Raw genomic sequence first — 13,866 nt, forward strand, 5'->3', positions numbered from 1 at the left:
TCCGTAGCAGGTTGCCCCTCGGTGTATTTAGGCCCTGTCTTTGTGGGTGTCTATCTATGGCTGGGTCCAGTACCTGGTTCATGTCGCCAGCTGCTATTAGTAGCTCTCCTAAAGGTAGTGCTTCTAGTTCCCTGCCTGTCTGTTCCCAGAATGCTTTATCCTCCGTGTTGGGTCCATAGATGTTTGCCACATGTACAGGTTCCTCCCCTCTGAGCAGGCTAGTGACTAGTAACCTCCTCTCTTCGTCTCTCTTTGTTTTGACTGGTGTTAATTTTGATTTTTTACTGAGTATCGTTATGACCCCGTTTTTTTTGTTCTTTGCTGGTGACCCTATTACGTGGCCTATCCATCTTGCCTTTAGGCGGTCTATGTCCTCTTCACCTAGCCTGGTCTCCTGCAGGACATAAATATCACTTTTAAGTTTGGACAGATGTTCTAGGACTTTCCTTCTTTTAACTGGGTGGTTGAGGCCCTTCACATTCATCGATACTACTCTTATGTCCGTTTTGAGATTGTGGCTCGTGTTGTGTGTCATTTTCCGTTACTGCTTAGCTGGCTTCCGGTTGGGCTCCTACTTATCTTAGTTCTGTGCTTGGTTTCCCTGTCTGCTCTCTCTAAGAAAAGAATAGGGGCGAAGAAAGATAGAAAAAGAAAAGAAAGTGGTATCAGCCCATGTGTGTGTACCCCGCACCCCCCTCCCCCGTCTCCCTTCCCTCCCCTCCCTCCCCCCTCTCCCCTCCCCCCCTTACTTGCATAGTGGGTGTGCGACGACAAGAGTGGCAATAGCCAAAGCCAACATAAACATGCTCACCTCGTCAATAACACAATACGCTAACGGCCTGAACATCACAGGACACCAGATAGCACACATATACAGAGCCATGACCCCCAAAACCTCCAAAGTAAATAACAAAACTCTAAGCCAATGGGAAGAAGCGACGGGGAGAGAGCTAAGCGAGAAGGAAAGGGCAGATCTATGGTCCTCCACATCAAGGAGGAAGGTGACTACGACCCTCGATCAGACAAAATTCTGGTTAGTACACAGGGCCTACTGGACCCCAGCACGTCTAGCCGCCATGGGTATCAGAGAGACAGACTCCTGCTGGAACTGCGACATGCAGAAAGGAGACCTGGCACACCTCCTTTTCCACTGCACCAAAACAAGGAAGTTCTGGAACTCCATAAACACTCTAATCAATGACGTAACAGGAGCCACACTATCAATGGACTTTCACCACTTAATTCTGGGTTACACCGACCCATCCATAACATCCGAAAATGACAGAGACCTGATTGACCTCCTGCTCACAGCAGCGGTCAAAACGGTTTTGAACAACTGGAAGGACACAGCAAAAGCCACCTTTAAAGCCTGGTTCAACTGGGTCCTTTTCCTAAGAGGAGCCGACACCATAACGACCAACAGCCAAACGAACTCAGGGAAAAAGAGCGAGATATGGCGGTCACTAGACAACTACTTGTCCTCTCATAAGCCACCCTAAACACTCGGACCAGTCATCACTGCATAATCAAAACAAGCATCCTACTCAACAACATAATGCGCCTATGTCTCTCTCTACTCCTACACCTCTCTTCTTTTGATCCTCTATTTCCTCACACCACCAGGGGGGCGGAAGATAACCAGACAGGTTGCAAAGGAGTAAGGGGGAAAATGGAAACGTGCAAGCCGGGCGAGAAGAAGACGTAACAAACTGAAGAATCTATCAAGAGCCAAACTAATGCTAGCCAATCTGGCAATCTGGACAATGCTTATTACCCCCCCCCCCCCCCGTGCTTCTTTCTTTACTTTTTCCCCATGTGATTCACCCTGTACCATGTAAATATGCTTTTTATTTTCAATAAAAAAATTACTGAAATAAAAAAAAAAAAAGGTGTGAGTAACTTTTCATTTAAAAAAAATCGAGTTTTCATTTAAGGAAGACTGGCTGCATAAAAATAAAGTTTGCTTTATTTAAAAGCACTCACGGACATGGTGGTCTGCTAACCCGAGCAAGACATGGTGGTCTGCTAACCCGAGCAAGTCATTATTTCTGTGGTTATGGTCAATCGTGAAGGCCAGGACTTTGCGACCTACTTTATGCATATAAATGAGGTAGGGTGAATTGGGATCCACCATGAATCGGTATTTTGAGAACCGACCTTTTAATACATAGGTGGGTTTGCAAAATGCCAATGCATTCCGTAGAAATTGGTGCGCAAATTGCAACCACTATTACCAGATCCATTTTAGTGCATTCCAAATAAATCACAAATTGCAAATCACTATTAGTCACAATTTATGATTTCTTATTTGGAATCTTTGTACATGAGGCTCTTAATTCCCACAGCTTACCCTATTTGACATTGATGACATTTTTTTCTAAACATCACTGATCCTGAGGCCTCCCTAGTGTCATGAGTTTATACAGTTATGCCAAACTCAACACTTGAATTAAACGTATGCAAGTAGTTTGTGTTGACGTTCAAATACATAGACAAAATACCGGGAACTTGAACCTTCTGTACAGCAAGGGCCACACCCAGTTGGAGGCAGTTACGTAGCAAAGGTGTCAAGGCCCCTAATACAAACAGCAAAATGAGCCGCTCACTCCCCCCAGTGTGGTAGTAAAACACAGCTATAATAGGGGTGCAGTAGGCCCCTCAGACCCTTGGTCCCTGGTGCCACTGCACCTGCTGCACATCTGACAGCTACTTCGAGGTCATGCTTGAATATTACAGTTCTATATCAAACATATTTAGGGTTTCAGTGGGTTTAGAAGCTTAACTTGAAGTATGTGAGTGTAGTTCCTCAGATTGTTGACTTTTATGTGTCAAGAGACCTTTGGCGGTGGTGGGCACCTTATGGATACTGTTAATCAAGCACATGGATTCTTGAGACATTTACACTCTTTTTCTCTTCACATTTTTTTGAAGCACTCAATCTGCATACCTCACACATTAACCCTTTCCTCTTCAGCACCCTGTTTTCACTTTTTTCGTGCATGCATCTCCTTCCCTCCACTAATCCCCCCACCCTACACACCCACTCACCTGTAGGCACTGCAGTTTGTATCACTTTCAACCTGTCAATATTTTGACAGCTGTGTACCTCATTCACACACTTTCACATATAGTCACAATTACATCTGGCACACCTGACCACTGCTCTGTGTGCTCTGCAGAGAGGCCAAAGATTGGAAGAGCATGCACTCTGAACCACTTTATGACACTGACAGGCTGTGTGAGCTATTGCCACCGCATTTGATCTGAACTCCACACAGCACTGGACCGTGACCAACCCACAACCGGAACTCACACAGCTACATAGGAGCAACTCTTTTCACACTATGCACTACCAATGAACAATATGCTGCATGAAAAACTACAAAAACACACCGACCTGAAAAAGCATATACTCTTAAGGAATGCAAGAGTAAGTAAAACGTGAAATGTGAACAGGAACATCACTTGCAGTTTGCTTTTGCTGACTGTGGCTGTCGCTAGTGGTGGGGCACACATGAGGGGCAGGACATTATAGATGCGGCACCAGCCCAACCAGACAGCATCCTGCCCCCTAGCGACACTACTGTGAACAAAGCCAGGTTGTGCTGTGGAACACCTGCGCAGAGGTGCAGTGCTAAACCGTGTGTTCACTTACTTTACGGGAAGCATTGATAAAAGAAATTAAATCATGAGCTAAACCTCATACACAGACCGAAGCCTCTTCAGTTATGCGCAAAACGCAGGACCAATTGATGTGGCTGAGTTAAGTATTAGGATGAAACTGTAGATTCAAGTGCTTTAAATCTAAATTATAAGTGTTAAGTTAACCTATAGTTGTTTAATTGGCACATCTACTTAATAATTACGCATTGGTAACAGAACTGTCTGGGAGGTCCCCCTAAAATGTCAAAAAAGCTAGCACATATACTTAATGACATTTATGAAAACATGAACCTTCTTTATAAATAATAAATATTACTTATGCATATGCATCAATTAAAGGGTAGAATGTAGCACTGCGAGACCATATTATTGGCTATACATGGCTAATCACATCTCTGTTAATTTAGCGTAACAAACGTGGGGTTTCACAGGTGTGCCTCATACACAAACACAATTAATTTCATTTAGACCACACAGCTTGTCATGCAAGTAGGCAGTGCCAATTTATAACAATTAGCTAACAGTGTGAATAATAGAATAGATAATGTACACGTCTTTTATTAAATTTCCCAATATGGAAAAGTTTCAACTTCCCCTGGGTGCCAAAAGCCTTCTGCAGGATAAATCACTATTCAGAAAAATTCAGATGCAGCCATAAAATTAATTGTATCAGATTACTTTTGACATTATCTCTAATTTGTGTTTTTCTCTATGCAGACAACAGTAAGGACCACGGGGTGCCTCAGTAGGTAACAGAGGTACAGCAGATGTTTACATTTGTTAATAGTTATCCATGTAGCTGGGTTTTATTCAGCTAAGGGGTCAGTGATAATAAACCCATGGGTGAAACTTAACACAATTTTAGGGAGTGTTTCAACTACAACTTCATACAAGTTCCATATACCACAGAGCTAACCAGCCTGACCCTTTTCCAGCAGGGTCCGGGTAACATTTGCCATCAAGGATTAGAAAAAAAATACCAATTTTTCACCACATGCATACTAACATATTGGATAAAATCTCTAAATATACAAGCAGTTCTGATGATAAACGTATGTAATATTCAAAGACTGCATGGTCCTTCATAGTGCCTGCGAGTATTATGTGCCATTAGTTTCAAATAATGTAAGATAATTGTGTGCCTGTGGTGAGAGAGTGCAGTGCAAAGTCTGTAAATGAATGGGGGGTACACTCAAGTTTTGGGGTGAGCTGTAGAGCGAGGGAATCGAAGAGTAGGGTAAGTAAATCGTTGTTTTGTAAGGTGATCCAGTCCTGGGCTTTCTGGTTACTTATCACTATTACACCTTAAAAAAAGCAAACAAATAAATGAAGAGTGTCAATATTTCACAACCAAATATGACACTTAATTGTAAATAACAGTCTCTATACGCCCCATATATCTTTCTCTTCCTTTATCGTTGTATATTCCATTCATAAAACCTCAGCCAACACGTTTCGTCCATTAAACATTGGACTTCTTCAGGGCAGAACAGATCTATATAGTCTGTACTAGTCCAATTTGTGCACCAATGGTTACAAGGCACTTATCAATAGGTATTCCAATTGTGATTCGTACATCAATCTCTAATTATTCATTTGAATATATCATCTGTATGGTTATCGTCTTTTGGACATTCACACTTTTGCTTGGACTGCAACCTTAGTAGGCATACCCACTGATAAGTGCCTTTTGACCGTTAATGCACAAATTGGATTGGCACAGATAAGAGCACCTGGGCAGGGTGGTGGGGGGAGTTGACAGACGATGGAAAAGGTAAATTAAATAAATAAATAAAACCACTTACCTTGCGCTCACCTCATCGCTGAGTCAGGGATGCTACGAGTGCAAGGTAAGTGGTTTTTTTTATTTATTTAATTTTACCTATCACTTCGCCTGTTGACTCCCCCTCCACTCCTTCCAGCCCCACTGCTCTTACCTCTGCCGGCCATGCCTGGGTAATCATGAGTCACCGGAATTCCACCGGTGTAAAGTACAGGACACAGCACAGCAGAGTGTGGTTTTGTAACCTACAGGCCCCAGCTGAGGTATAGGGTGCCTCATGATGCACAACAAGTAAAACAGACAAGTGGGCCTCACCTTTAGCACCCGTCCTTTTACCTTTCCCAAAGTCGTCACAAGCCTGGTGATGTCGGCGGAGGCGGTCAGGTGAGGACCCAGGAGCTGCTGGAAGGTGTAGACTGTGTTCTGCAAGAACTACACAGAAGGCTTCATAAGTCAAAGTGGTAACTAGTTCCGAACAGTCTCAAGCTGTTGATTATCATGGGGTTCTGATGCTGGGCCTTCGTGAGTCTGTATGTCAAGGCCCACCGGTGCTGGGGCACGGGGCATTTCTGTTGCTTACAGTTTTTACGAGCAGGTCCTCATGTTCCTTTATTTCACAGCCCTCTCAAAATTGACTTGTATATACATCTCTGTACTTCCCAACCCTCCCTTGCTGTGCTTGGTGGTGTTCCTGCACCCTACAGCCCTTGTGTACTGGGCCCTTTGTGTTCCTTTGCCGGGGAGATGTAGCTCACATCCCTTCTGAGCTAGGTCTAGGGTGCTCCGATGCCTCGCAGCCGTCCCATCCTGAGCCTGTCTGTCCCTACTGATCAAAGGCCCCCCTTGCTGTGCCTGGGGATGTTCCTGTACATCACAGGACTTAGGTGCTGGGCCTGCAGTGTCCCTTTAGCTCACAGCATTCCTTAGCGGGTCCGGACTCCCTGTACCTCCCCGATAGAGCCTCTGTAGTTTGTTATATACTCACCCAGGCTCTGAGGTTTACTGGGTTACCCCATTGTGTTATACCTCCCTGTACTTCACAGAAGCCTCATGTATCCCACAGACGTCACATGTATCCCTCTAGCTCACAGCCCTGGCCCAGAGGCCTGTTTTTACACAGTCCTTCAATATTGGGGATTGTTCTTCACAGCTATCCTACCCTGGGAATAATATCTAAATATCCTCCCACCTTTGAGCAATATTATAGTACTGGCCCTCGATTCACACCACGCCTCTCCAACCTAGGCCCAGCTTGCCCCTATACGTTCAGCTTTTCCACCCAGGGCTAGTGCTGAATAGGCCTTTCTGGGTGTCCCAAACAATATCTCAAAGCAATCACTCCCTTTTAAAAATCATTGGCAAAGCCGATAGATCTCGCCTTTTTAACGTGAGCACGGAGCAGTTGACTTTGCCATTGTTTGTCAGTATTGGTTTAGAAAAAGTAAAAGAAAAAAAAACATTTAAAAATAATGGGAAAAAAGCAAGCATATATCTAAACTGTACATTGAAGTCAGTGTTTTAAATTTTGATAAATGGTATGATTTATTTTTCAAATAATTTTAATTCATAAAACTCTGAACAGAATAAAAAAAAAATAAGGAAGCAGAATTCAATGGCAACTCCTGCTAAGGCCAGATTTATATTTGATATCATTCAGCTATTTGTCCCACTATGGTTGCCCAAGGAGCAGATTTATGATCCTGCATGAGAAGTGTAATGCTAAGTACACCTTCTGCCTCAGATGACAGCGAGTGAGTACAGCAGGTGGCCCTTCTCCCAGTGCCATAATTGCCTTTATATGCCGAAGCTTTGCTTTCATGAAAGATGTGGAATGCAGGAGATAAAAACAATCCTTAGAGTCTGTGCTTCTGCTATATGACAGGAAAAATATCCCTGTTTCTGTCCGTTTACAGACCACCTGGGAAGCATGGGAATCAACTCAGCTCGGGTGGGTTTTTGATGGGGGAAAGCTGCACATGAGGGGGAGAGCAAGACAACACATGGATCCTCATACAGTGCTAAATCAAAAGTACTTCCCTAAATGTGAGTAGTGCAAGTTAGACAATCAAAGGAATAGTAAAGAGGCTATGCTCCTGGGGAGGGACAAACACGAAGTGAGGAGGGGAACCCACCCAATGCGAAGCACGCAAATGACAATAAAGACAACCTATGGGAAGCAGTGGGTTGGCTGTAAGCCCGCTGTAAGTTCACAATAGGTCTTTTGCAAGAAGACAGCTGATTGGTGAGACCTAAAAGGTCAATTCCCTCCTTTAGCTCAGTGTGCAGCCGCTTTGCTCCAGGCCCCAGCAGAAGATTGGTGTCAGGTGTGAACAGATTCTCTCACAGATGTTGACCCGCTCACCTCATTAACTGTGGTATGCCTTGACCTCTTGACCCTTGACCTCAGCTTACCTGCTGCATGAGGTTCTGTGCCCGGAACAGCAGCCAGTCCACGGTGCGGAGGTCGAACCGGTCCCCCAGACCTCTCAGGCCCTCCTGCAAGGGAAGGACCCTCTCATAGCAGCGCCGCATGAGCACGGAGTCCCAGGGCATGTCGGACAGGGCGTACACCTGGGGCAGAAGAGAGGGAGCGGGGCAGAATTAGGTGACAGAGTCCAGGACATGAACTCTCGGAGTATATCCAGCAGTTACAGCAGGGGTGAGAATGAGAGAGTTGCAAGGTATGTACCGGCAGCAAACATACTTGAGACATCAGTGGGAGCGGTCAGTACAGAACACCAGGACGTGCTCCCCAAATGCAGAGACAGCACAACACAGAGGAATTACGGTAGAATGAGCACTCCAAGAGGCCCCTCCTTGGCTACCATTGAACTATAGCGCCGAGCCATTTTAGTGCAAGCTGTAACTCTCTGTTATACTATGGTTCACGCTGTAAGTCTCTGTTATACTATGGTTACAATGTATTTTTACTTATTCCTCATTTAATCCTATGCAACTGCTACTATGCGTTGTTAACCCCTTCAGTGCTGATGACAAAGCCAGCTCGTCATGGGCTTTACCTGCCCTGTGCTTATGACGAGCTGGCTTTGTCATGTAAAGTGGGATTTACTAAATTGCAGCACCCAGGGGGAAAACCCATTTATATATATATAACAGCATATATATATATATATTTATATATTATATATATATATATATAATATATATATATATATATATATATATATATATATATATATATATATATGCTGTTTCGACCGCAAAACTGTATCAGCTATTGCTCCTAATACCTTTGCTAAATTCCGTTTACGTGCTGCCATTATGTCTTTATACCCTCCCCAATATGTAACCCACAGAGTTACTATTATACATACTCTGTGAAGCGCTCTGATGCCTTCAGGTCAAGTTCGCGCTATATAAAACTCAACAAATAAAATAAATATAAGCAAGCCCAGGGCTGTCCCCTGCGGTCTAGATTTAGGAAGAGCAGAGAAATCAGGTAGAATAAGGGGCAGCAGTGGGGCAGGGCACCAAGGACCTCTGTCGTACCTCCTCTACCTCCAGAAACCCCCCACCCCCCCACCTCATTCCATTGCCGCATCCCCTCCCACTTCCATGCCTGCTTTCACTGGTCAGGAGGCCAGCTCCCCCTCACCACTCCAGCACCACAAGCCCTACTAAATGATATGCATGATATCGCATGACACATATCGCACGCTCTACATGGACGTAAATCAACACTGCTAGGTAACTATAGTTAAGGATAATAGATAAATGCAGTACTTCATGTGGTTAGTTATCTGACCTAGTGGCAGGAGAGCCTCTGGATTTAATATAATTGTAGGTCCATATTATTGACAGTGACGTTGTTTCATACAGCCCACGCACACCACGCTGGGTTTTTCTCGTTTTCCAGCATGAAGACCTGCACCCTTTGGCATAACCCACTTTGTAGGCCCAATTTTCTTGGCCTCCGTGCCTTCTATACCTCTTCTAACCCCTCCTCCGTACGTCTTTACTACAACTACATTCTCTTCTCCAGGGCCGGTTAAGGGAATGTGCGAGGCCCCTCTAATTTACCTAAGTGGCCCCTTGAAAAGAGCCCCTTCAGAGACACTGTGGGAGGCCCATTGTCCAGCATTTTGGCGCCCCCACAGTTTTAATTTTCACCCCACAAGCAATTCTCACACCTATCCGGCTGAAGGTGTGAGAATTGCTTGTGGGCTAAAAGTTAAAACTGTGGTGGCGCTAAAACGCTGGACAATGGGCGTCCCGCGATGTCTCTGAAGGATCTACTTGAAATTGGGACAAGAGGAAGTCTCCCTCACCTAGGCCCCCCCACACCATCCCTGAGAGGCCCGGAGAGGGGACCCCTCCCATGGACCCTAATTGCAAGGAGACAGGGAAACAATGTAAATGTAAATGTAAATGTATAGGCATTTATATAGCGCACTACTTACCCGTAGGGTCCCAAGGCGCAGGTCACACAATCGGTGTGGGGCCCCATGCTGGTGGGCTGAGTACGAGGCCCTGGGCAGCTCCCCAAGCTGCCCATGCCTGCTCTTCTGTACCCTTTTACCTGTGTCCTCTGTGCTCACTGATCGACTAGGCCATGGAGCAGAGGCCGCACAATCTTTAATCTCCCCTACCTCCTTTCCTCTCACGCTACCTCCTTTTATCTACCTGTCCCTCTCAAGCTTGCTACTCCCGCCCCCGGGGATACCCCGTGCCACCCTTTATTCGCGTCATCACTCAGGCCTCCTCACCTCTTTCTGTAGGGCGAGAGGTGAGCTTCCCTCGGTGTCCGCCATCACTTCGATTATTCGATTATCGAACGCTGATCGCGCGGCCTCCAGGCCCGACGTGACAGGACCCACCAGCTCGTCAAGCACCTGCTCCAGGTGGGGGTGCACACTTTCCCTGAAACACGCTCGCACAGCACTGCCCATAGCGCCTAGAGTCAGAGTTTTAACAATCAGTGCGAGTTCTCATAACTGTCATTATATATATTATCAATAACAATATTGAGCACAACAATAACGCCAATAGCATTCACAATGACTGTAATAAATATACAAAATGGTATTATTAGAATAATATCACCATTGGCAGTGTTAATACGTTAATAGCATTAATATAATTATATTCAGTATTAACCACCTTTATGATATTAATTATTATTAAATGTAAATCCAGGTGCAAAGCCGCCTTCTGCTAGAAGTTAATGGAAGAGCAGCAGCTTTGCCAACATGACGGAGCTCCAATTTGGAGATTTGGAGGTAGACACACAGGGATTTCGATATACATGGACGGAGACAGTACAAAATAATATTATATTTGGGAAAACAAATTGTAGAGATTACTGTTGTGTTTTTTTTGTTTTTTTTGGCAAGATTAACATTGTGTTTCGCCATTCCTATCAATTTTCCTTATGACTTGGAAGTTGGATCAGCTGATAACTGACAAACCTGAGCCTTTATTTTGCAGAGCGAGTTTAGTTTCTAGGGAGGTATTGGAGAGAAGCAAAAGGACATGCAGGATTTTTTCTCTCTTAAAGATAATGTAGCCTTAACGCTAGAGTGGTCAATCTCGGAGCTCCGGAACCGGGTTCGAGTCCCTGCAGGGGCCCTCATCAACCTGTGATTCTGGACAAATCACTTAATCTCCCCGTGCCTAACAAAAATAAATGTGTCCATCTGTAACGAAACTGGTGCTCATGTAAAGCACTCTGATAGCCGATGTCTCCGGTCTAATCAGACCCTCCAGGATTTCGCGATTTGCCGGGAATTCGGCACTTTTGTGAAAATGCAGCGATTTTTGCAAAAAGTGCCCGCGAAATCGGCACTTTTGTAAAAATGCCACGATTTTTACATAAGTGCCCGCGAAAATGAAGGCGGTGGAGAGTGATGTTTGGGGAGAGGAGAAGGGGAGGGAGGAGGGAATGTCATGTGAGGAGAGAACAGAATTGCAAGAGGGGACAATACATGCAAATCAGGAGGTCATTAAGCAGGCAAGAGATAGTCAGGTCATCTGAAGCTTTTTCAGGTTGGCTTTGAAAGTCTACAGAGATATGTCGTTTTTTAGCTCTCGCCTGACCCAGCGCATGCGCTGCAATGGCGAGACTTTTAGTGAGGGCTCAAAAAACGCTACCATGGCCAGCCTAGAGCTACAGTGCATGTGCGCGCGCTTAGGATCAGAGGCGCCATATGGCAAACCTTGTCATGCTCATTAAGCGCCCGCGATCACTTTCACTTTCGTCCGCGATCACTTTTGCGACGCCCCTTTGATGTTCTCGTTCAAAGAACATCAAACATCAAAGAACATGTTGGGTTAATGCTTTGCTGCTGCCCGTTTGACTTACAACATGCTTTCTCTTTCCACAAACTCGATGTTTGTGTTCCTTTATTTTGAGATGCTTTTAGTATTACTGTCACACACACAACCACACACACAACCACACAACTACACACACAACCACACACACACATACACACAACCACACACACACAATCACATCCACACACACACAACCACAAACACACACACACAACCACACACACACACAACCACACACAAACACACAACCACAACCACACCCGCATCCACACATACACAACAACACAAACCCCACACACAACACGCGCAACCACAACACCCGCAACCACAACCACACGCACAACCACACACACAACCACACACAACCACACACACAATCACATACACAATCACACACAACCACACCCACACCCACAACCCCAAACACACACAACCACACACAACACACACAACCACACACAACCACACACACACGACCACACACACACAACCACAACCACACACCACACACAACCACACACACAACTACAAACAACACATACAACCACAACCACACACACACACAACCACACACACACAACCACAAGCACACACACAACCACACACACAACACACAAACACAACCACACACACAGACAACCACACACAACCACATACACAACCACATACACAACCACACACACACAACCACAACCACACACACAACCACACACAAAACCCCACACAACCACACACACAGAAGCACACCCAAACACACAACCAAACCCAACCACACACACACAAGCACACACACAAAACCACACACAACCAAACACACAACTAGAAACACAACACACACAACCACACACACAACCACACACACGACCACAACCACAGAAACACACAACCACACATGCAACCACACACACAACCACACACTCTACCACACATACAACCACACACATAAACACAATCACACACACAACCACAGACACAACCACACATACAACCACACACACACAATCACACCAACCACACAACCACATACACACAACCACACACAACCACACAAACAACCACACACACAACCACACACAACCACACACACAACCACACACACACAACCACACACAGCCACACACACAACAGTACACACACACACACACACACAACCATACACACAACCACACACACACACAACCACACACACATGCACAACCACACACACAACCACACACACAAACAACCACCACACACACAACCACACACAACCACACATACACACAAGCACACACACAACCACACAAACACACACACAACCACACACACAACCACACATACAACCACGCACACAACCACACACACAACCACAATCACAACACACACAACCACAACCACACACACAACCACACACACAACCACACACAATCACACACACACACACACACACAACCACAACCACACACAACCACACACAACCACACACAATCACAACCACACACACACAACCACACACACAATCACACACACACAACCACACACACAATCACACACACAACCACACACACAACCACACACACACCCACACACACAACCACACACACAACCACACACACACAAAACCACAACCACACACACACACCCACACACATAACCACACACACACAACCACACCATCAGTGCACACTTTCACTAGGCACAGACACCATCAGTTGCCAGTGCACGCTTTCACCGGACACAAACACCACGAGCCGTCAGTGCACGCTTTCACTGGACACAAACACCACCAGCCATCAGTGCACACTTTCACCAGGCACACACACACCACCAGTCGTCAGTGCAGGCTTTCACCAGGCACACATACACCACCAGCCGTCAGTGCATGCTTTCACCAGGCATACACAGACCACCAGCCATCAGTGCACGCTTTCACCAGGCACACACCACCAGCCGTCAGTGCACGCATCCACCAGGCACACACACCACCAGCCGGCAGCGCATCCTTCCACCAGGCTCACACACCACTAGCCATCAGTGCACAATTTCTACAGGCACACACACCACCAGCCATCAGTGCACCACACACACAACCACACACTCTACCACACATACAACCACACACATAAACACAATCACACACACAA

General features: G+C 45.7%; 1 protein-coding gene across 1 annotated transcript in view; it reads right to left on the reverse strand.

Moving 5' to 3' along the window:
• The window catches only part of NIBAN3 (niban apoptosis regulator 3), a 118,991-nt gene that overhangs the window by 15,254 nt on the left and 89,871 nt on the right, over positions 1 to 13,866 (reverse strand). Inside the window, exons 9-11 of the mRNA XM_086961320.1 lie at positions 10,174 to 10,361; positions 7,859 to 8,017; positions 5,762 to 5,878 (exon numbers count right to left, since the gene is read on the reverse strand). Of these exons, the coding sequence (XP_086817446.1) occupies positions 5,762 to 5,878; positions 7,859 to 8,017; positions 10,174 to 10,361 (464 nt within the window). The remainder of the gene's footprint in view (positions 1 to 5,761; positions 5,879 to 7,858; positions 8,018 to 10,173; positions 10,362 to 13,866) is intronic.

The sequence above is a fragment of the Lissotriton vulgaris genome, chromosome 1_1, assembly GCF_964263255.1.
Source record: "Lissotriton vulgaris chromosome 1_1, aLisVul1.2, whole genome shotgun sequence".
Lineage (NCBI taxonomy): Eukaryota > Metazoa > Chordata > Amphibia > Caudata > Salamandridae > Lissotriton > Lissotriton vulgaris.